The sequence below is a fragment of the Diabrotica undecimpunctata genome, chromosome 2, assembly GCF_040954645.1.
Source record: "Diabrotica undecimpunctata isolate CICGRU chromosome 2, icDiaUnde3, whole genome shotgun sequence".
In the NCBI taxonomy this organism is placed as follows: domain Eukaryota; kingdom Metazoa; phylum Arthropoda; class Insecta; order Coleoptera; family Chrysomelidae; genus Diabrotica; species Diabrotica undecimpunctata.
The window spans coordinates 114,480,855-114,504,599 of NC_092804.1; the positions used below are offsets into that span (position 1 = coordinate 114,480,855).

General features: G+C 32.1%; 1 protein-coding gene across 1 annotated transcript in view; it reads left to right on the forward strand.

Moving 5' to 3' along the window:
• DhpD (guanine deaminase) overlaps positions 1-21,453 on the forward strand; it is a 45,453-nt gene extending 24,000 nt beyond the window's left edge. Inside the window, exons 4-9 of the mRNA XM_072523302.1 lie at positions 1,618-1,836; positions 9,721-9,828; positions 14,761-14,862; positions 16,998-17,163; positions 19,173-19,319; positions 21,176-21,453. Of these exons, the coding sequence (XP_072379403.1) occupies positions 1,618-1,836; positions 9,721-9,828; positions 14,761-14,862; positions 16,998-17,163; positions 19,173-19,319; positions 21,176-21,372 (939 nt within the window). The 3' untranslated portion in view covers positions 21,373-21,453. The remainder of the gene's footprint in view (positions 1-1,617; positions 1,837-9,720; positions 9,829-14,760; positions 14,863-16,997; positions 17,164-19,172; positions 19,320-21,175) is intronic.
• The last annotated feature ends 2,292 nt before the right edge of the window (positions 21,454-23,745 follow it).

Sequence of the window (23,745 nt, forward strand, 5' to 3'; positions counted from 1 at the left end):
GCACCTTGACTTTAAATATCACAATAATATATATATATATATATATATATATATATATATATATATATATATATATATATGTATATATATATATATATATATATATATATGTATATATATATATATATATATATATATATATATATATATATACACCTATTATAGCTTTAATAAATTCTAACCTACGTATTTGTTAGGATCCTAGTTTATCCACCATTTTCATCAAAAATGCGAATTTAGCCTTAACGGTAGTATCTTTAATTGTTGGTAATATTTATATTTATAAATTATTTATTTTGGTATAAGTGTCCACTTAAAATCTTTTAATATCTAACAAAATGTTTTTTTTTTTCAATAAAAACAAAAATAGAAGAATACGTTAAATAAAAAGAAATTAAACCTAGAATGAAATTATTCCCAGGCATTCACTAGACGGATTCTGATTAGACCATATCTGTGGTTGAAATAGAGCGCTATCGATTACATAATTTTTTAGTAAATAATCTACATATATCAAGTGTTGCGTTTTGAGGTTTATATGACATGAAATCATAAACAAAGCATTCTTCATGACATAGAGCCGATGATCCAACAAAAAATTTAGTAGCATACCTCCACTATTATTTCGCTCACCGTATCCAAATGAGCCCATAGCCATTTCTGCGTTATCTTCTTTAAATCTAAATTTAGCGTTAAAATCGCCCATTAAGATTAGGTGGTGGGTTTTATCTTTTTCCATAGCTCTATGTATATCTTCATAAAATTTTTGGATTTCTTTGGCCTTCGCCGCCAACTGCCTTTTCGTCAATCGTTTTCTCCAATGGAATGCAGCAGATGCCCTGATTTTAAAACTAATTGGTTTTTTCTTTTTCTTCGTATTCTAGAAAGTCCCAATACATCCCATTTTATGCAGTTAAGTTTTTCCTGCAATTCAATGAGTTTTTCTTGAGTTGCACGCATTTTTACGTTATAAGTGGCAATATGCAATGTTCGTTGTCCATTGTAACCATGTCTGTCCCGGTGGTTCTTTGCACCCTCTGCCCTTGGTCTGATCTGGTGGCTACCGTCACCAGGGACCGTTGGGCCGTCGAGGACTAATGGCCTTTTTCTAGTTTTTATTATGTCATTTATGGGGGAGATTAGCCATTTCACTACCACGCTGGTCTCTGCGAGTTGGTAGCGGGATAAAACGGGATGTTGTAACGATTGGAAACTCCTAAAGGTTTGGACATATAAGAAAGTTAGTAGCTAGCGTACGAAGGGACGCCACTCCCTGTAGCAGCCTGTCCTATTGTAATCCTACCGCATTATAAATGACTCAAAAAAATCAAGAACCGGACACTGCTAAATTTTGATCGGTACTAAACTATAACTAAATATACTATATACTAAACTATAATAAGTTAAAATTTTTAGTCGTTAGCAAATTAAAAAAAAATGAATAAAATACGAAAACCTAAACTAATATGGCTGAAATTCTAACCATTTATTTTTTTGCCAAGATAAGCCTGTATACCAAAGTTTATTAATATAAAATAATTTATAATGGATGTTCAGATTTTTATGTCAATATTTATAAAATATGCCTAAATTTAAAGAATATACTTTCTTTTTTAGCAAAAAACTCTTTCCCATGGCACAACAACAGCCTGTTACTTTGGATGTTTATTTAACAGCAGTACCAATGTATTGGTAGACACAGTAATTGAACACAGACAGAGAGCACTTATAGGAAAAATTAACATGACACACTTAGCTCCTGACGATTACATAGAAACACCAGAAGAATCTATTAGTAATACCAAAGAATTCATCAACTATGTTTTGTCCAAGGAAGTGAGTATCTATTATTAATTATTCGAAGAGACGTAGATATTTTGTACAAACTTAGATAAAACCTAAGGTTAAATATTTAATTCTTAATTACTAAAACAAAACACGATTGGTAAATTGCCACAGAATATCCTCAATTTACATGTTTCGCTGTAAAATCAGATTCCTCCGAAGAGAAATTTTAAATGTACTATTCTTGTGTGCAAAACACCGAAGAGAAATTTTAGTCTGTATTATTATTATTTATATTATTATTTTTTGTACCTAAACTTAAACTAGTAGAAGTAAAGGGGCATAAGTGACATTTTTTAATCTATTTGAAGGTAAAGAGGTCTAAGTCCAACAAGTGCTACTTTTTAGCGCCAAGCTTAACCTCTAACCCACTTGTGATTAGGGCTTGGAAGAGAAGAGATATATACAAGTACACTTGTACTCTTTTTGCACTGTGTCAGACTGTAGTTGAATTTGTTTTCATTGTGGATGGTTAAAGGTATTGTTGCTCCAAAGCAATACTTTAATAAACTACGGTGTTTGTAAGGTGTTTGTTGTGAACCCTTCTTTGAAGCTATTATTGAAAGAAGGAAAGGGATTAATCTAACCTAGAAACTGTAGGTAAGGTCAAAAATGCTGTTTGTTTTATTTAAATAGTTGGCAATCAGCCAAATATACTACAAAATACTTCTAAGGCAGTTATGAACATATAACTTAGTAGTCCATAACCTATAGACTGGAACAGCCAATTTCTTAATGTGGACGAAGGTCAGGCGTCACGTGGATCACAGGAAATATAATTTTCTCTCCTAAAAGGACCAAAAAGGACTTGTATGGCCTGCTTTAACATTGGATTTAGCTAGTAACTTCTACAAGTGGACATAGAAAGTTCTTTACAGTACAAATGGAATATGATGATTTTTTACACTTTCATACACTTGCGCCATATTTCAAGAAGAGCATAAGTGAAAGATAGAATATACAATGGTTACATTTTCAACAGGACGAACCTCTCACCCTGTTTTACAAGAAGACAGCTGGATGTAGCATGGAAGAGTTTAGTGAGTTACTTATTAACTCGACTCAAGCTGGCAAAATCATTTCCATCCTGCCAAATATCTTGCCAGTACCCAGTACCCTTTGGCATCTCATTAAGCAAGCTAAATATTCAAATATTCAGCACTGGCTCAACTATGTATGTACTTTCAATTTACCATGGAGTTTTCATAAAGCTACAACATGATGGTCAACAAGATGCAGAACGAGCAATCTTAGAAGAGACTGAACAAGGTGGATTGGAGGATTGACGATTTGAATTACAATTACGACACTGATGTTGATTAATCATAAGCCAATGCCATTAATAATGTATTAGTGTTATAGATAAATTTTGTACATAAACTTTATGATGTCTTTACATTTTTTGCTTTTATCTTACACTACTTGGAGTAAAAGGAAAGTGCTGCTTAGCAGCCTAAAAATAGTTAAAAAATGGGTAATATCAGTTAATCATGGCAATTACAGTGAAGCCTCAACTTTAAACGGCGTTTACTCAATTTTTTTTTTCTTATACCGTTTTACTTTTCGAGTCCTTATTTAAAGTTGTACCTGTCTATTTGTCTATCACTTTACGTGTCGGTACCAATAAAGGAAGTTTTTTGGTAATTTATTTTTATGAATTTTAGGTTAAATATCCTCCTATTCTATGGAAATTAAAAATCAGTGTTGTGTTTTTATACTTTGTTTTATTATTGAACGTTAATATCACATCAAATAATCGTAAAATTTCATAAATCATTTAATTCTTAATTTATTACGGTTTGATTGTACGGTGTAGTCTGAATTATTATTATCTTTTCTTTACTTTTTTTATAATAGTATATTAATAAAATAATTTATTGGCAAATACTATCCTCTATTCAAATGCTTATCTTCATAATATTTTGATGGAAATTTTTACCAACTTATTCATAATAAACAATAAAGTTAAATTAATTAGTCACTATCATTCACGCGATAATTGTTTTAATATTCCAATATTTGTTTTATTTTTTAACATGGAAATTTTTTTATCTATTTATACACTCCTGGATAAAGCTAACGGAACACTGCTTATTTTGTTGAAAAGTGATAAATAAAAGAAACAGCAATTAACTTGTACACTTTTTAAATTTCATTTTTTTGTTCAAATTCTTTTAGTTTTTTTTATTTTTCGTTGACTGTACTTTAAGCAGATTCAGTATTACTTCATATTATAGCGTATTCCAAAATCAAGTTATGGTCCAAGAAATTAGAATAATTGAATGGAATGCCAATGGACTGCTGAAGCATCATAGCGAGCTTCAAGCAATCCTTGATATTGAAAAGATAGATGTGTGTTTAATTTCTGAGACACACTTTACCCATCAATCATACATTAGAATTCATGGATATAAGGTATATCACACAGTACATCCGGACAATGTAGCGAAAGGAGGTAGTGCAGTGATAGTCAAAGACAACATCAAACACCATGAAGAGATGAAGTATGTCACCGAACACATACAAGCTACCACAGTATGTATTAGGATTAAAGACGCAGAAATAAACATAAGTGCAATTTATAGTCCTCCTAGACATAATATTAAAAAAGATCAATATATTGATTTTATGAAAAGTTTAGGAAATAGATATATCATTGGGGGTGATTTCAATGCGAAACACATTCAATGGGGGTCTAGGCTTACAACTACTAAAGGAAAAGAACTATTAGCAGCTGTCAAAGATCAGAAAGGAGATGTAATATCTACAGGGAAGCCAACTTATTGGCCAACTGATAGGAATAAAATACCAGATTTAATAGATTTCTTCATAATTAAAAATATCTCATCCAATTACTTGGACATTTGTGAAGGATGGGATATGAACTCCGATCATTCACCCATAATTCTAACCATGAGTGATATGATTATTAGAAAAGAGAACAACCCAACCTTAACTAATAAGCTCACAGACTGGGAAAGTTTTAAAGTAACTCTTGAAGAAAAGATCATTTTAGCCGTGCCACTAAAGACAATTGAACAGATAGATCAAGAATTAGATTTATTTGTCAAAGATATTCAAGATTCAGCATGGGATTGCACTCCCATACTGAAAACAAAAGTTAAAGGGAATAACTACCCTAAAGAAATTCGTGAATTAATAAAAGAAAAAAGAAAACTAAGAAGAAAATGGCAGCAAACGAGAGCCCCTCGAGACAAAACTAACCTAAACAATGCCAGCCAGCAACTTAAAAGAGAAATCCAGAAAATTAAGAATGAATCTATTAAATCTTATCTGGAAGAGTTAACAAACGACAGCAGCACAGAGTATTCGCTTTGGAAAGCTACAAAAAGAATTAAAAGGCCAATATTACATTCTCCTTCAATAAAACTGGAAGACGGTAGTTGGGCCAGAAATAATCAGCAGAAGGCAGAGAGATTTGCCACTCATCTAGAGAACACATTTAAGTTGCAAGATGACCAAGACGATGACCAGGATTGGCCTGAACCAAAGCAAATAGATGAGAATATCAAGCCAACTTCCCCAAAAGAAGTAGCTGAGTTAATTAAAGAACAAATCGACCCAAATAAATCACCAGGTTATGACCTCATTACCGGAAGACTGCTAAAAAATCTACCAAGAAAAGCTATCGTAAAATTAACAAATTTAATAAATGCTGCCTTTAGACTACAATATGTTCCAGATTTATGGAAGATAGCTGAGGTGATCATGATACCAAAGCCTGGGAAACCCCCCAATGAGGTGACATCATATAGACCAATATCACTCCTACCTGTGATGTCCAAGGTGTTTGAAAAACTCCTCCTGCGAAGAATCCTGCCAATAATTGAAGAAAAGAAAATAATTCCAGATCATCAATTTGGATTTAGAAATAAGCATTCGACAATTGACCAAGTGCATAGAATAACTGCTATAATTGAAAGATCATTAGAGAAAAGAAAAGTCTGTTCTGCAACCTTCCTAGATGTGGCACAGGCGTTTGATAAAGTCTGGCATAAGGGTTTGATACATAAACTTAAATCATTCATGCCTAAACAATATTCAAATATATTACAATCATATCTAGCGAACAGACATTTTAGAGTTAAACAAGAAGATGCATACACTGATCTCAAGGATATTGAAGCAGGTGTTCCACAAGGGAGTGTATTGGGTCCAGTCCTATATCTAATATACACGTGTGATATACCTGAACTAGAAGACGACACCATAGCTACCTTCGCAGATGACACTGCTGTCTTAGCGGTAAGTGACACCGTCGAAGAAGCTACAGAAAAACTACAAAATTCAATAAATAAAATCCATGAATGGACCAAAAAATGGAAAATTAAGCTAAATGAGAATAAATCAGTCCATATAAATTTTACCAATAAGAGAATTAATAATTTTTCTATTAGAATAAATGATGTCCAAGTGCCTATTGCAACATCAGCAAAGTACTTGGGGATCACTCTTGATGCGAAACTTCGCTGGAAAGCTCACGTAAAGAAGAAAAGAGAAGAACTAGGCATCCGCTACAAGAAAATGTATTGGTTAATGGGAAGACAATCCTCTCTATCCATAAATAATAAACTTCTAATCTATAAACAAATACTGAGACCAGTATGGACCTATGGCTGCCAACTCTAAGGCTGTGCCAAGCCTAGTAACATCAAAGTAATCCAGACAAGTGTTGTGCGAGTATGCATGCTAAATTTAATGCTAGTTATTAGAAATAATAGGAAAGATACTAGTGAGTAGACACCCAATTTTAAGATCTCATTAGTAATTTAAGTTAGAAACAAATTGATAATTGGTCTTACTGACCAGATTTTAATGTAAGTACACTTCTGTGTCTTTGGTAAAAAAAAAAAAAAATATTATAGCGTAAGTTAACGTTAAATTTTTAGGCGGTCTCAAAACATAAGCCTTCTTTTCTATTAAACATGGATCTAACTAGCCATCTAACTGAAAATAAAGCTGTCCAAGCCATGACTTTAGCTAGGGAGGGTAAATAACGTTACGTGGCTCGTGTTATGGATGCTCATAAGTCATAACACAACGATCAGCAGAACATTGCAACTTTTTTTGGAAGACTTAAAGACACACAAGAAGACTAGAACAAGGACGACATAGAGCTACTCAGTGTTATGAGAAATAGAACGTCTACCAGTCGTAGCGTAAATAATCTGATTAAAAAATCGTTATATATGCCGCAGTCGTTAGAGACGAAAATGCCACTGAACCCCTAAAAATCGTACCAACAAGCCGAATTTTGCCAAAAATGTCAATTTTAGGATGCTAAAAAGGATGCAAATAAGTTTACCACTTTTACCCCCGGCTTTCCCCCAAAATTCCCCACACGAGGGGGGAAACGGAAAAAGATCGATTTACCAAGAATCTGTACGCCATAGAAAAAATATTTCAAACAAAAAATGTAGCTAAGATGATTTTAAACAAAAACTATTATTAGCATTTTTTGTGTAGAATGAACCGCTCTCTCAGAAACAACGATTAAAGCGAATGGAGATTTTGAATGTCAGTTATGCGCGCGAAATCAATGCTCTTTAAAATTTGTATCATCTTCATGGTAAAAATTCAATATCTATTGATTCGAGTGTCCTATCGACAAAAATCAAGATGCGTTTTAAAGATAAAGACTGCAGTTTTCGCATGCAATTTATATATTTTGCCGCAAATGAACTCGTTTATTATAGAGGTGTTAATTAAGTAAACGTGGTGTAATTTTTGCCATTTTTTATGATTCTCGTTAGATCAATACAATGTAACCCTTTCATCGGCCACTATGGAGTTTCTATAACTAGAAGCTAATCTTTAAAACCTATAGCATGAAATTTTAATTTTGGCAACAAATGTGAGGCATTTGAAATATGCTTAAAAAACGCTGAATTTAAACTTTCACATTACAAACGGTCTAAAACATTTAAGTATTTATACTAGTACGTTTTTCAAAAGTACTTAACTTCTGCTATAAATTACAACCAAAACCGTCTTCTTGGAGGCATTTCATGTGACGTGCGATCGTTTGTAATGTAAAAGTTTAAATTCTGCGTTTTTACTCATATTTCAAATTCCTTAAATATTGGTGTCCAAAAATCAAAATCGAATTTTCATGTTATAGGTTTTGAAGACTGGTCTCCAATAATGGAAATTTCACTACGTCCGGTCAATAAAAGTAATAAATTTTATTAATCTTATGAGAATCGTAAAAAATTGCAAAAAAAACGCGCAAAGTTTATTGAACAGCTTTATAGAAACTTACTTCATTTGCGGCAAAATACAAAAATTGTATACCAAAGCTGCATTCATTACCTACCTTTAAAACGCATTTTGATTTTTGTCGATAGAATACTCTGATCAAAAGATATCGATTTTTTACCGTCGAGTTGATATAAATTTTATTTAACATTTATTTTGCGCGGGGAACTGACATTCAAAATCGCCGCTCGTTTAAGCGTTGTTTCTGAGAGAACGGTTCGTTCTATGCAAAAAATGCTAATAAACATTTTTGTTCAAAATTATCCCAGATACATTTTTATTTAAAATATTATTTTCCATCGCGTACAGATTCTTGGTAAATCGATTTTTTTACGTTTTTACCCCCCTACGAGGTGGGTTTTAGAAGGAAGTCCGGGGATTAAAGTGGTAAACTTATTTGCGTCTTATTTTTGGGGTCTCAAAATTGATATTGTTGGCAAAATTCAGCTTGTTCGTATGATTTTTAGGGTTCAAATCTCTGACGACTGGTCTAATAGTTTAAAATAAATTTATTTTTTGTCCATTTTAAAATATATAAATATAACCCTTAACACCAAGGGGTGCGATAATTTTGTCCAAGAGTTTATCTTGGAAACAGTTAAATTATAATGTAGACTTTTGTACCTAATTAAAACATTTCTTAGAACTTGTTTAAGTGTAACGATCTGACAATATCACCACAATATTATATTTAATAAAAACTAAACTTTTATTTGACCACAAATTATGAAGATGTACAAAAATTTGCCAAAAGACGAAAACTTTTGTAAATTATCAAAATATGTCATTTTTGACTGATGTCTTTTTGATTGAACATGAGCTAACTCGTTTTTTCTTACAATATTGATACTTTTAATATACATTTTGATTTACTTCCTAGAACGAGCTTTTTAAGGAAAAGTTAATTTGTTTACTTGAAATCAACTGCAGTTTTTATTATAACCATTTCATAAACCTGAGCTAGATATACTGCCAATCATACTCAGTTCTTCGTCTTAACTGAAGAGCAAACATTACTTATCTCTGGCACTTGGTCGTAAAACCTTTGTATTGAACCTTGCCTTTTCAATAAACTCCACCAAGAAGTTCCATGCTCTAAATAAACCATCTACAATAAGGAGTTTTAGTATTTCTCCTCGATATGCAGATTAGATCAGTATAAGATACAGGTTCCAATTTTACTATCTGGTTTACCCCTTTTGATTGTTTGGTTTATTGTCCCTATGGCTTTTTTTCTGACTGCATGAATTCCTCTTCGGTCTTCTTCATGGAAGTGATTGTCGCAGAATTTGATTCATTAGTATCCCCTTTGTTTATTTCTTTTCACATTTAAAACTGTATACATTTAAAATAATCAAGTTGTCATTATATTGAAGATAGGTAACATAGAATTAAGGTGGAATGTGTTAGACATATCTGTCTGGGATACATAAAGCACATCGCACTATTTGTTTAATAATTATATGTGTATTTGAATAGAAAATTTTGGTTACCATAATTGATTTCTTGGTGTGGTATTAGTTCATAAACACTGTAGGAAAAAATAAATAGCTTTTCAACCATCTTATTTTAAACTAATGAAATTTTTTGTTTTAGTCAAACTTAGTAAAACCGATTATTACTCCAAGGTTTGCATTAAGTGTTGATATGGCATTAATGAAAGAGCTGGGTGTTTTAGCAAAATATCACAATTTACATGTACAAGTAAGTAGTTTCTATATATAAGAGAAAAATAAAAAGTTCGTTAAAATAAAAAATAAAATACCGGAGTACCCATAAGTAAGTTTTTTAAAACTATTCCACGTTCTATTCTCCACAGCTCCTCATCTATTACTCCTTCTTCTTCTTCTTCTTCTTCTTCTTCTTCAGTGCCTTATCCGGTCCGGATGTTGGCGATCATCAAGGCTATCATGGTTTTGTTGACTGCTCTGTGAAACAGCTCCGCTGAGGTCATCCCAAACCATTGTCGGAGATTTTTCAACCACGAGATACGACGGCGTCCCGGTCCTCTTCTGCCAAATACTTTACCCTGCATAACAAGTTGAAGAACTCGATATTTTTCTTCGTTCCGCATCACGTGGCCGAGGTACTCAAGCTTCCGTTGTTTAATTAAATTAAGCACTTCTTTTTCTTTTGTCATGCGCTGTAGGACCTCAACGTTGGTGACATGGTCCACATAAGATATTTTTAGTATCCTTGTGTATATCCACATCTCGAAGGCTTCGATTCGTTTTTCAGTGGCTTGCGTCAGTGTCCAGGCTTCAACTCCATATAGCAACACTGGAAGAACGTAGCACCTCACTATCCGCATCTTGGTTCCCAAACTGAGATCACTGCAGCACAGCAAGGATCTCAACTTAATAAATAAATAAATCTATTACTCACAGTCCAAAAATATTTTCTCTGTCCTCTTAAAGTGTATTTGTTTACGTTGGTATTAAATTCTTCCAAAGATGAAACGTATTTGAAATGTTGCCCATAAGTGGAGTAATGATGTCTTGAAGTATGTTTCACATGTGCGCGATTGAGCTGAAATTCAGAGATTATGTCTTCCATGGCAATATATCAACTCCCTTGGTAGTCAATCAATTAAAAAATTGTGTCAAGGTACTGTTGAATAATTGTCAGGAAGCTATCTATTGAGCTCCTTATGACCTATGTATGTGTAAACGCCCTGGATATTTGTGATATATTTCATATTTTCAAATGGCGTTCAAAGTCTTATCCGCTCTGAATCTGGCGGAAATTCAAATCTAGATTCAGTAAATAAAACAGTATCTCAAAAATTTTTATTCCAGTGGACAGGTCGGACAGGCTGGACAGAACAGGTCGAATGGTCGAGGAACTGTTTCATCTAGCTGCCGACCGAGAATCATTTCATCAGCTTGTCAATATGACGATAGCCAACGCTTGAATACAAGCACGGCACACAAAGAAGAACATTCTTGGCTTTACTCTTGTCTCTCAGTATGATTGCCTCTAGAACAAGGTGAGATTTTAAATTTCACCCCCCTTCGAGGGGGTTTTAGGTGGAAGTCCGGTGGTAGGAGTGGCAAACTTTTTCCATTTTTTTTGGGATTCTACAATTGACATTCTCAGACTACTAAAGACCTACTATTATTTGTGCAGACTGGTTTTTTTTTTATATAAATCAGTCTGCAAAAATGAGTTACAAATTAGTTTCTTTGATATAAAATTAGTTGCTAAAAAATCATCGATGATCATTCGTCATTAACATTGTATCAGCTTATCACATCCAATGTTAAGTGTATGTAACAAAGTCAGGTGATATGATGTTTTAATTGATATTTTACCTTAAGTTATACACAAAGTTAGAACAGTGAGGAGTACTGCAAAATAGTTTTTTTGTTTTAAGGCTAGCAATTTATGTGTTTTTATGACACACCTGTAAAATAATTATAAAAATTTATATTGATTTTAAACACATCTGTAAAATCAATATAAAAATTTATGTTGATTTTACAGATGTGTTAAGCTATAAGTATTATCTGTCGATGAACCCAAACAATTAAGGAGAATATTTATAGAACAGTTATAATCATTTAAGACATTTTCAGGTACACTTTATAACAATTAATTTGCACTTCTTATAATATGTACAGAATAAATACTCAATTTTATGACAAAGGTCAATATTGTGGTGTAAAATTATATCTTTCTTAAGGTTATTAACTCCAGCATACTGTTGGTTTTATGAAATTTGATAACAATGCCTAACATACAATTTTAAGGAATATTTTTGCCGTTTATTCCGAAGTCTATTCTGCTATATTAGGGTATTTAAGAAAAAATAAAGAATTAACAGAAAAGACTTGAAATAAATATAAACAGGTCATTCCTGACTTTCTATTCACGAACATTGCGCAAGATTCAACTACGGATTAATGTAACAAATAGTCAGGGTCTCTTATGGCTTATACTCTTAATCTTGAGATATTCAATACCGTATATAGGCCTTCACTTCATCATCGTCAGATGGACTACACTCCTTCGTGAGCCTTGGCCTGCCTCAAAACATTCTTCCATCATTCCCTGTCGAGTACATGTCTCCTTAATCCGCTTACTCTAATAAGTAATAGAATTCTTTCCCCTGTTTGGAAGGTTTCATGCTGTGTCTCGTAAGTTTTTATCTTCATATACGATGCCGGCATATTTTTAGTTTTCTGTGTATTAATCACAAGTCCGATGTTTTCTGCAGAATTTTTGATTTGTGTGAAAGCTTCAACTGCTTCACCTCGGGTTCCTCCCATTATCATGATATAATCAGCATATGCCATTATTTGTAGACTTCGGGTGTATATCTTACCATTAAAGTTTATTCCCGAGTCTTATAATTTTCTCCAACACCAGATTGAACAGCGTGCATGATAACGTACCTTCCTGGCGCAGTTCTCTGTAAGTTTTAAATGGTTCAGAGAGATCCCCTGTGCTCACATTTTATGTCATTCGAAATTGTCACTTTAATTAACTCTACCAATACTTTTGGTATCGTAAACTCAATTATAGCCAAATTGTGGCCTATCAATAGTATCATAAGCTGCCTTAAGGTGCACGAAGATTTAGTGGCACTGTATCTTAAATTCCATTGTTTTTCTAATATTGGTCCGATGGATGATAGTTGATCAATGATATATCTGCTTTCTACATACGTACCAAAAGCCTCTTTGGTATGTACCGATGATATTATCAGCATAATGTGCCAGTAGTTCGTGTAGTATTAAGATCAAAATCTTGTAGGCCGTATTAAGAAGGAAAATCCCACTAAAGTTGGGACAGTCAAGAACGTTTCCTTTCTTGTGTACGGGCATGTAATTTCTGTATTTCATTCTTCAAGTAAAGTACGTTGTTGATGCAGGTAATTTGTTTTTAGCTAGAGATTCAACTACTTTATTTACTTCTTGAATGGTTGGTAGTTCAGTTTCCTCATACTATAGCTCTATACGATTTCTACCCGGTCGACCTTCTCCTCCACCTCTATTATCGCCATTAATTAAAGTACTAAAGTATTTCTGCCACTTTTTCATTGCTTCTCATTTTCGGTCAAAGATCTTCATTCTGAGCCTTAATCTAGTTTGCTTATGACTTGAAAGATTTTATTTTGGTGTTCGCTAGGTTGTAAACTTTTCTGTGTTCGTCTTCTCTATTTAAGCTTTATATTTCTTCAAATTCTTTATTTATTTGTTGCCTCTTCTCTCGTCTATGACCGCCATGTTCAAACATGTGGCGAAAGTCTGGTTCCATTGTTACATTCTTGATGTATACTATATGCTCCTTTTGTTAGTCTATATCCCTTGTCCTAAATTAGCTTCATGTCTCCAATAATCATAATATCGTTATTGGGGCACAGTGTATAAGTTTATTCTTGTTTATCATAAAATTCTTCTTTTTCCATATATGTTTTATTCTTGGTAGGGATCTGTGCTTTTATGAGGCTAGTTAAAGAATATGCCATGTATTCTCAATACACATATTCTATGATCTATCTAAGTATGGCTCCATAACATATTACTAGGTTAATGATATGCTGCGTTTGATAAGAGCTGTAGTATATGGTATTTCTTCGAGGGTTCCTGTCCCTTACAGCGTATTTCTTGTATACTTGTTATGTCCAGATTATGTTTTATAATCGTGTCTAGGAGATATCTCAGCAGCCCCATGGAATACAATGTGCTTACGTTCTATGATCTAAATCGAATGTCCTTTTTTCGTTTTTCAGGTCGTCCACATAAAGTCCATGCGGTTTTTGTTTCTGTGTCTCTCGTAATATATGTTTTATGGTAGGGTTGTTGGGCCTACTATACTTTAGCAAAGATTCTTCCTTTCGCTTCTCAATTTTTCTTTTATCTCCAGACATATGCATCTATTTCAAACAAACGTGTGTTTTAGGTTAATAACCATCCTTCTTCTTCCTCTTTTTCGCTTATATATACATAGTCTCTAATCTGTAATAATCTTATTCCGTCTTTCGTACTATTCTTATAATGTAGCCGGATAATTTCCACTTCTTCCACTTATCTGGCAACAGTATGTTGATAATTTGTCTTTTTATCGATATTGGTATGTCATGAACAGCGATTCTGTTCATATTATATCTTGTGAATGTCAATATTTGGCATTCGTATGCAAGGATGGGAATAATGCACTGGTGGAACCGTTTTTTTATGCCAATTATATATAAATTTATATATAAACGAGCTTTAAAATGGCGAGTACTAAATACATATAAATAGTCCTGGTGAATAGATCATCTATTGCCAAGCCTCACGCTTAGAAAAAGTTTGTGAGTAAAAGTATTTTGGAAGACCTTACAAAGGGTATCTAAGAACGTAAAATGCAAATAATAATGATATTTTAACGAAATGAACTCGGTCTTTACTAAACAAAAAAGAGGAAAAGTGGGCATGGATTATTTCTAATGGTCAAGTAAACAATAAAATTAACCACATCCTTTTAACGGAAAGTCGATTATAAAGGACTACAATATTTGGCAATACATTATTTCTTAACTTCATTGACATTCTATTGAAATATATATATTTTAAGCATACTAGTATGCTTTAAAAAGTGGTATACATCGTCCATTTTTCAATATTTTAATGTATGTTTTATTTTTAGACCCATATATCCGAAAATGTAGATGAAGTGGCCTTAGTTCAATCACAATATAAAATGAATTATGCCAAAGTTTATGACCAAGCAAATCTATTAACAGAAAAAGTAAGTATTTAACATACTATAATAATTAATATATTTTATCCTAACTTAGTATCTTATGATACTCTTAAATGATACTAATTTAATCCAAAGAATATTTTAGTCTATTTAGAAATATTTCATCAGATAAAACTTTAAAAGTAATCATAAGCACATTAGAGAATGATAGTACATTGACAACTTGAACAAAATTTAATATATTAGCCATAAGGTAACTATTGACAATATGAACTGACAATATTATTTTCAGTTAAATAATGATTTCAATAAACAAAATTTTAAACCGCATAGTTTAAAACGTTAAGTGTATGACTATTATGCAGAAGGCTTGGGTCCGATACTCGACACAGACAAAACATTTAGATATTTTTAAAATATCTATAGGCCTTAGGTCGACTCAGTCGGAGTCTAAAGTGAGTACCTTGGGTAACACCAGGGGTAATGGGTAACACCAGGGGTAATAAAGCAGGCAGTTAAAGCATAACATACCTTTCTTATTTATTTTAGACCCAAGAAATAGCAGCTTACCCTGCTATACTCCTAAACTGCACTAGGGGTATATAGGAAAACTATTATAAACAATATTTTGGTCTCGCAATAGCTTCTAGTTTTGTCTCCTTTAAACCTATTTATGGAAAAGTTTGAAACACATATTATTTTTAAATATCATTTAAAACGCCTCCTATAATGGAGATGCGTAGATGATGTATGCCCTGTATAGCTTCATGAATTAGACTTATTAAGCATATTCCTGATGAATATCAGCGTGTATAAATATGTAGAATTGTGGCGTATACGAATCGATCCTCGACTGGTAAAATATTGGATACTATAAGGCAGGGCTGAAGCAGATTTATTGGCTGCTATATGTGATATAAACTCAACAACTCGTCAAGCCAGCGTTGTGTTTTAAGACTAATTATCCTTTCAAAACCAACTACATCCAAAAGGAGAATACTAAAACGAATGAAATTGGTTCCCAGGTGGGTAGAGCATGTAATGCCGAATCTCACACCCGAAAAGGGTCTGTCTTGTGGAATCGAATGTACATCGGAACATATAACATCAAAAAAATGAGAACCGAAGTAAATGAGTTGCGAGAAGAACTGAATAAAATAGGACATTTTAGACTTACGCGAGACGAGGCTCAAAGGGGAATAATTAACTCTACTAAAATCACGACATATTTTGTACTAATACAGTTCAGGAAATAAATAAGGTATATGAGACGTAGATTTTATGGTACATAAGAGAATTGGAAACTTGGTAACAAAATTGCGAGCGATTTTTCATAAGGTGATCTATCTGGTGCTAAAACCAAATTGTAGATACAACATTTAACTGTTATGCACCAACTTTTGCAGATGATGAAGAGGTAGAATAGTTTTATGAAGACATTACATGAGTTAGAATCTCAAGAATACATATGACGTAATAATTACGGGACATTTCAATGATAAAATCGAAAAAAACATATTAAAAAATATGTTCTTTCCGATAAAAAAACACCGACAACGAATATATTCAACATTTTAGACTGAGAACTAGAAATCACAGGGGAGATATACTCGCAACGCAAATGTGTCTTAAGTGTCGAGTATATGACAAATGTATCTTACTAGTAACTACGTACAGATTTGAGAATATATCCTTTACAAAGATAACTTTCAAACAGCTCAACTCAAAGAGCGATGGAGAGAGTTATGCTCTCTGATGCTTAAATGGCAATGAGTCCGAGATGTTGCTCGAGATAACCCTGAAAAATGTATACAGAGAATAACAAAGAAGTCCAGTTCAAAATTATAACACATTTAAAGTTACCTTACAGCTTACTCTTAGTAAGGCTTCCGCTTTTAATAAGGAATTATGGGAACACTACATATTTCATATAATAATGTAGTTGTTTCGTTATGATATAGCTATTATTTTTAATGATATTTTAAGTTTAGCATAAATCTGCACAATTATTATTTTTCACAAGTACGTATTTATTATGTCGATGGTTTTTGTTTTAGAATAGTATACATTATAATATATAATTTAAATAGAAACAGAAACATCTGTCTCTGAACCCTTTTAATGTTTCACTAATAACGCTAATGTTTTTCATTGAATAAATCACCATTATTGTGTTTTAGACTATTCTGGCACATGGAATATATTTATCCGATGAAGAAATCAAGCTGATTGCACAACGTGGTACTTCGATTTCACATTGTCCAGATTCTAATATTTGTCTAAAATCTGGAATATGTAATGTACGAAAGCTTCTAGATAACGGCGTTAAAGTAGGATTAGGAACAGGTAATGTATCTTATTTATTTTTATCATTTTAAGCTATTTAGCAAGATTTCCAGATAATAAAATCACGGGTAGATACTTCCACATTTTTAAAAATAAGTAAAGTTTTTAGCAATTCCTTCATATTTTGTCAATTTTTTGAATGTGCTTTAACTAAAATTTTTATTAAATTACAATTCGAGGGAGATTGTTTTTCTCATTTTACCTGTTAAAGCAATGTTCTCGTATTTTTGTCTACTTAACTCGATTTCGTCTTTTTTTTTAGTTACAACGCATATTTAAATCTTAATCTCAAAAACTTCTATCCTTTATTTAATTTGTATTGGTTTCTATTAGTCTAACATTTTTTATTTTTCAATTGATGTAACAGATGTCTTAATAAATTTTAAGGTTACTGATAATTCTTATATACCTACTCTATTCACTGAACTCAGTTCTACGTGACTAGTAAATTTACTAATTGAGTTTTTGCCATCGATATAATATAATAGGATGAAACCTATTAATAAATACTTCTGTCCAAAGTAGCTAGTAACAATGGCCGATCTTGCTTCCGGAATGTCAGTGGTGTAGGAAAAAAATTCTTTTGGTGTATATATGTATGTAGAATAATTATTTATTTTCGTTGTTATTTACATTTGAATAAAATATATAATGACGTGTAACATTTTAAAATAAAAAAAATATTACCTATTTTTATAACATAAAAACATACATATTTTACAGGTACGTAGTTACGCATCGCACGCCACTGATGTGACTGGAGGCAAAATATTAAAAATTTAACGAATTTAATAATTTATTAAAAAGAAACAAATTATTGATTTGAACGAATAAGGTTACCTGTTTAACATTCAAATATCGGGAAATAATTAATCACCTGTCAAATTCACGTCGGATATTGTAGCTAGTAATGTGACGTCAGTACCGTAGTCTATCAGCTACATGTAAAAATATCAACAGGCTCCATCCTTGGTATATTATATCGATGGTTTTTGCTATGTTAATAAAATTTTGACATCAACTGGAAATGGCTAGAAGTAAATATACAAACAATCATACGTGCTCATAATCAATTTATTTACATGTACTGCAAGTGTCGGTTTATTTGAGCTATTAATATTGTCTGCCAAATTGTTACGTTGCATGTTTCCGATAATGATTCTGTCAAAAAAAAATTCTCAAGCTCAGTGTATCGATTATATATTTGTTTTCCATATGAAATGCTATTTTTTATAGCTAGGAGTTTTTTGATGACATTGTCCTTTGATATGTAACGGCCACTAGATTTCTACATTTGACACATAATGTTAAAATACCAAGTTTTCTAGTAGCAAAACATTAACTTTCCATTAAAAGTAGACAACAGTGAAATCTTAAAATATATCATTAAATTTTATTTTTCAAAAAACAACATATTTTGTATAACTATGGCAAAGCTGGCAAGAATTATTTCTATTGGGATATATAAGGATTGTCATAGTCATCCTTATCATTTATAAAATTGCAAACGCCAGAAATTTAAATCATCAAGTTTTCTTAGATTTTTCAATTTTTTGCACAATTTTCTTAAATTTCTTTCCGTAAGAACCTTCAAAGTATTAGAAAACTTAAAAAAAAAGATGAATGAAATCGGTAAAAATGTTCTCAAGTATGATGTGACCAAGAGAAGGGATTCATTTGTATTCCCGTTGATAAAAGTAATATCGCTTCTTTAACAGTATATCATAATATTTTTGTTTCTTATTCATTCTAATTATAAAGCTCTCACTTCCTCAATATCGTCACATATGACTTGCTTCATCGCTCGTGGTATTTGATACAATTTTTGGATTTTGATCTCCTTTGCCCTATTTTGACTATTGTTATACATAATTTTTTATATCTCATTTACGGCAGTAACACTTTATTGTACTTAAACTAGAAGTTCGCTGAAATTTAATGTCAGTACGATACTTGGTTAGTACATAATTTGAAGAAATTCTTATACTAATTTTTCTGATGTATTGCAGATGTATCGGGCGGAGCTTCCCCATCAATTATAAAAGTAATGAAATCATGTTTGGATTCCTCCATCGTAAGTTCATTCCAGGATAAAACTTACAAACCTTTCAATTATGAAGAAGTATTTTATTTAGCAACACTTGGGGGAAGCGAAGGTAAGTACATTAGTGTCAATAAACTTACTTTAACCTTTAATTGTGGCTTATTCCCTTTTAAATAGTAATTATTGTAAAAAATAGTTTGTTATTGTAGTCCCTTACACGGAATAATATATACATACTCTTACTTGTTTACAATGCTCTTAATAAAATTTTAAACCATATAATAGGTAATTTGCAAACAAACATTTGCATTATATGTGTAATGCCTGAATTGCTAACCAGCGTCATTCAAATGTACTTTCCATAACCTACGCCAATTAGGTTTTTTATCGACAGCATTGTATTTATTTAAATAGTTTTACAGTATACAAAACAAGTGTATTAACATCAATGCAATTTTTCAGTCTTTGTTTACCTCATATACTGCTGTTTTTTAATTTATTGTTTAAAAAAAACCCATTTAAATAATTTCTTTTGGATCTGTTCCTACACTTCTTTCCGCCATTTTCCATATTGAACATTCCATTTATTTCGGATTATTTCAGAAATTTAACTTCCCATTATAGTAGCAGCTTTCAATTCTCGTCCAAATTTAGTTGAGCTATTTGTAAATATTTATTTCCAAATAATGTGGTAACCAACTAAGCTATGAAAAGATACTACATTATATTCTAATACTATACTATATTTTAATTTAGTAGAAGTAACTAAATCACACAAAGGCATCGATGAAACCCAAGAAATGGGAATAAAGATAAAATGGAGTATCAATATCAAATGCCGGATATGTAGGCCATACTAACTTTTTGCAAACAATAGCGAAGATTAACAAAATATATGCGACTAAAGAAACGAAAGTAATAAACAATGTGATTAAAAAGTGTACAACGCGTTGTGTGCAATAATAAAACCCGTTTACGGATGCTAAATAAACCAGAGGGCAAAGAAATAAACTGTAGTATTAAAACATCAAAAATTTTCAGTGTAAGCATTGAAGTGAAGTATTATAAAAGGTTTCTAAAATACCGTTGACATCAAAGTTACAAACGAGGAAATGGTAAGAAGCTGAACAAGAACAGATAGTTCTTCGCCATTTTTCAAAGGTCAAATAGTCAAGTCGGCTTAGACGAAACAAAAGGCCTAACCTTGCAGGGAGAGCTGCTCCAAATTTTATTATTCTAACCTTTAGGGGGGGTCAATAGTAGTGTTATTTAAAATGGCGACTAAATCCAACCTTTGCGTTAGCCGCCATCTTGAATTTTAAAATGAAAAAGGAGAACAATTTTTGCTCAATATCTCCGCCATTTTCAACTTTGGCCAGTTAGACCCTTTATTCCTGTTATCCTCTAGTGGCTTATCAGCAAAACTAAAATTGCTTGCTTGGGCCTTAAGCTTCCGCTCTTTGCTGTGCCTAGTTCGGAGACTTGGGGTTCAAGGGTTTGGGCCCTACGTGCCAGGGTTTTTTGATTTTTATAAATTTTTTTTTGATGGCTTGCGCCGGTGTTTTTAGTATTTTTTGATTTTTTTTGTGGCCGAAGCCTTTTTATTTATTTTTACAGGCAGTTAAAAACATCTTGGAATACCTTTTATATGCGGAGGTTATACAGCATCTACCGCATTCCGCCTTTAGCCTGACCGACATATTTTGTCTTCGTTCTTCCTTTTCGTCTTCTGTGCGGTATATAGTCAGAGCTCTTTTTTACATTTGATATTAAAGCATAGCAATTATTTTGTTTCAATCCTATCGTATAATATAAGTACACGATTTGTTTTCCGTCTTTCATGCCATTTTATTTGTTATTTATTTGTCTCCTCTAATACTTTATTTTGTGCTTGATATCACTTGTTTATGTATGAGATATATGTATATTGCAATGATATAAATTAAAAAGTTACTTTTTTGTTTTTAGCTTTAGCACTGTCCAATACAATTGGCAATTTCCAGGTAAATAAGGAATTTGATGCGCTTATTGTAGATATGGATATTGATAATGGATCCGATTACTTGATAGAGTATGAACCGAAAGAAATTTTGCAGAAATTTATTTATACAGGAGATGATAGAAACATCGTTAGTGTATACGTCGCTGGAGAGTTGGTGAAATAGTATTATTAATGTTAAGAAACGAAATGTATATTTAAAATTATTTATAATAAAATCTATTGTTTCTAAAAATTTAAAAACGTTTTATTTTTATCTATTTTTCCATATCCTCCTCGGGCCCCAAAAAATCAGTGATTTTTTGGTTGCCAATCAAAAGAATGTTACAATTTGGCATTACTAATCACAAAAAACAAAAAGTAAAAAAACCCTTTTGGTTTTTTCAAAAATTGTAGTATTACTAGTGATACTTTGGGTCTGGACTGACAATAAAAAACTTAATGTTCACTTATCATTTTTATTGATGAAATTTAGTAAAACAATTTCTCTTGACACTACAACATAAAAAACCTTGCACCGGGCACATTTGACAAACGTCAGGTTGTGGCATCCAGGATACCTGCATTTTGATCTTGATTTTTGGCTTTCATTAACAAATTCTGGGAGGTGTTTAGCTTCCTTTGACCGTAAGCGTTCAATCAGGGATTGGTGCAGTCTTTGTCAATTTTCTGGTTACATTTTCATTTCGGATGTGGGTTCACTTCTGTTCTTGGAGTACAAGAGCGACCTAGCAAGCGAAAACTTAAATGACAGGTAATCTTTATGTTTTTTGGGAGTTTCTGCAACTAAACAATCTTTTTTGTATTGTAACCAACTAGCTGCAGCACAAAAATCAATAAAGGCGTAAATACATCATATTGTCAATTTATTTGTTCTACTGCTAATAGGGTACTTTGACACATTCCTATCTAGCAAATCTACTCCACCCATGCTTTCATTGTAGTGCTTAATCACTGCTGGACGATTTATTTCTATGTATTTTTTATCTTTTACTGACCAGCGCCTACACAACCCAAGGGTTCAGCTCCAAATGCTGATAAAGCCATATAGATTGGTTTGTAATCAAACCATTTTTGTAACAGCTATTTTCTTGTCTTTGGTAACGAGCATACGTGGCAGCCTCTTCCTGATTTTCTTAGATCTTTATCTGTCTTAAATGTCACATCAGTTTTTGGTATTCTATTTTTCATTAGTGTTCCTGTTACATAAAGCTTCCCCGTGAATGTCATGTATCAATCAATATTTTTGACGTTAAATATCTGTCAACAAAAGTAAATACTCAATACTCCTACTGGCAGAGTATCTGTAAGTTTTAAAACAACCCTTCCCACGATATTCCCCCCCCCCCCATAGTCAACATACAAAATTCTTCAATCTTACAGGGTTAGGTTTTACTGTCTCATTAATAGGTACTTTACATTAATACTTTTCCATGAAAGGGAATCATTTGCTCATCGATTGACACTTTTTCAATTCTTTCATTATTCAGACAAGCCCTTTGAATTTGATCCAACAATGGTCTTACTTTTCAGAATCTCTCATTTTCTTTAGTCTCCTTGGTTACAGAATCATCGTTAACAATTTTGAGTCATGTTCGAATGGCAAAAAAACGATTTCTTGACATGTTGTCTGAAACTATTGGTACCCTGGTATCCATTTGCCAAAACATTCGGATTCGTGGTAAATTATAAATACCAATATGCAAGCAGCATGCAATAAACGTTTTTAATTCTTCTGCAGAAGTCTCCAAAGATTTTCCAGTTTTTTTTACTTCCTTCATATTTGTGTGTGTAAAGTAAAATTGGATATTTCCCTTTAGAAAAAAATATTTTTGTTCCGATAAAAGGAGAAAATTTTATTATTATTTAATAAAAAAAATTAGTGGATTATAGCAGAATCTGTTTAATCTCTTAAAAGTTGACAAAAACCTTCTTCTGACTGTTCAAAAAATATACGTTCAGATAGAACAGATCTCATTTTATATGAAATACCAGTCAATAATTTGACTGGTCTATTTTTAAACTGTTCAAATGTTTTTACAAAGATTTGGGTTCTGGGAAAAATGTAACGTATACTAAAACAATTTTTAATTGAAGGTGATTACTTGGCAACATCGCACTTAACGAAAACTTTTCAACGAAATCATATTCCACTTATCAATTTTGCAGAGGCGCGCCAAAAAAATTTTAATTATTTATTTAAACACATAAGTAATTACGTAAAAATTAAATCTAAGACCTATATAATTATTAAATTATCATGTGTCTTTTGACAGGTATCTTATAGTTGTCTAACAAACTAAAGTAAAATTTTATTCTTATTAGAGAGTACCAAATACAGAATTTCAAAAAACAGAAAACTTTGGAAAATACTTATTTTTTCATTAGGCTAAACAATCTGAAATTTTAACACACGATCTCGCCATTACACATTATTCTCTATTTATAGAATTACTGTGTGCTGTAAACGTTATATTTGTTTTTTTAACTTAATTTGAAAGTTTCCTTGTGTTTATTTGTTTATGTAAATATAAAAATA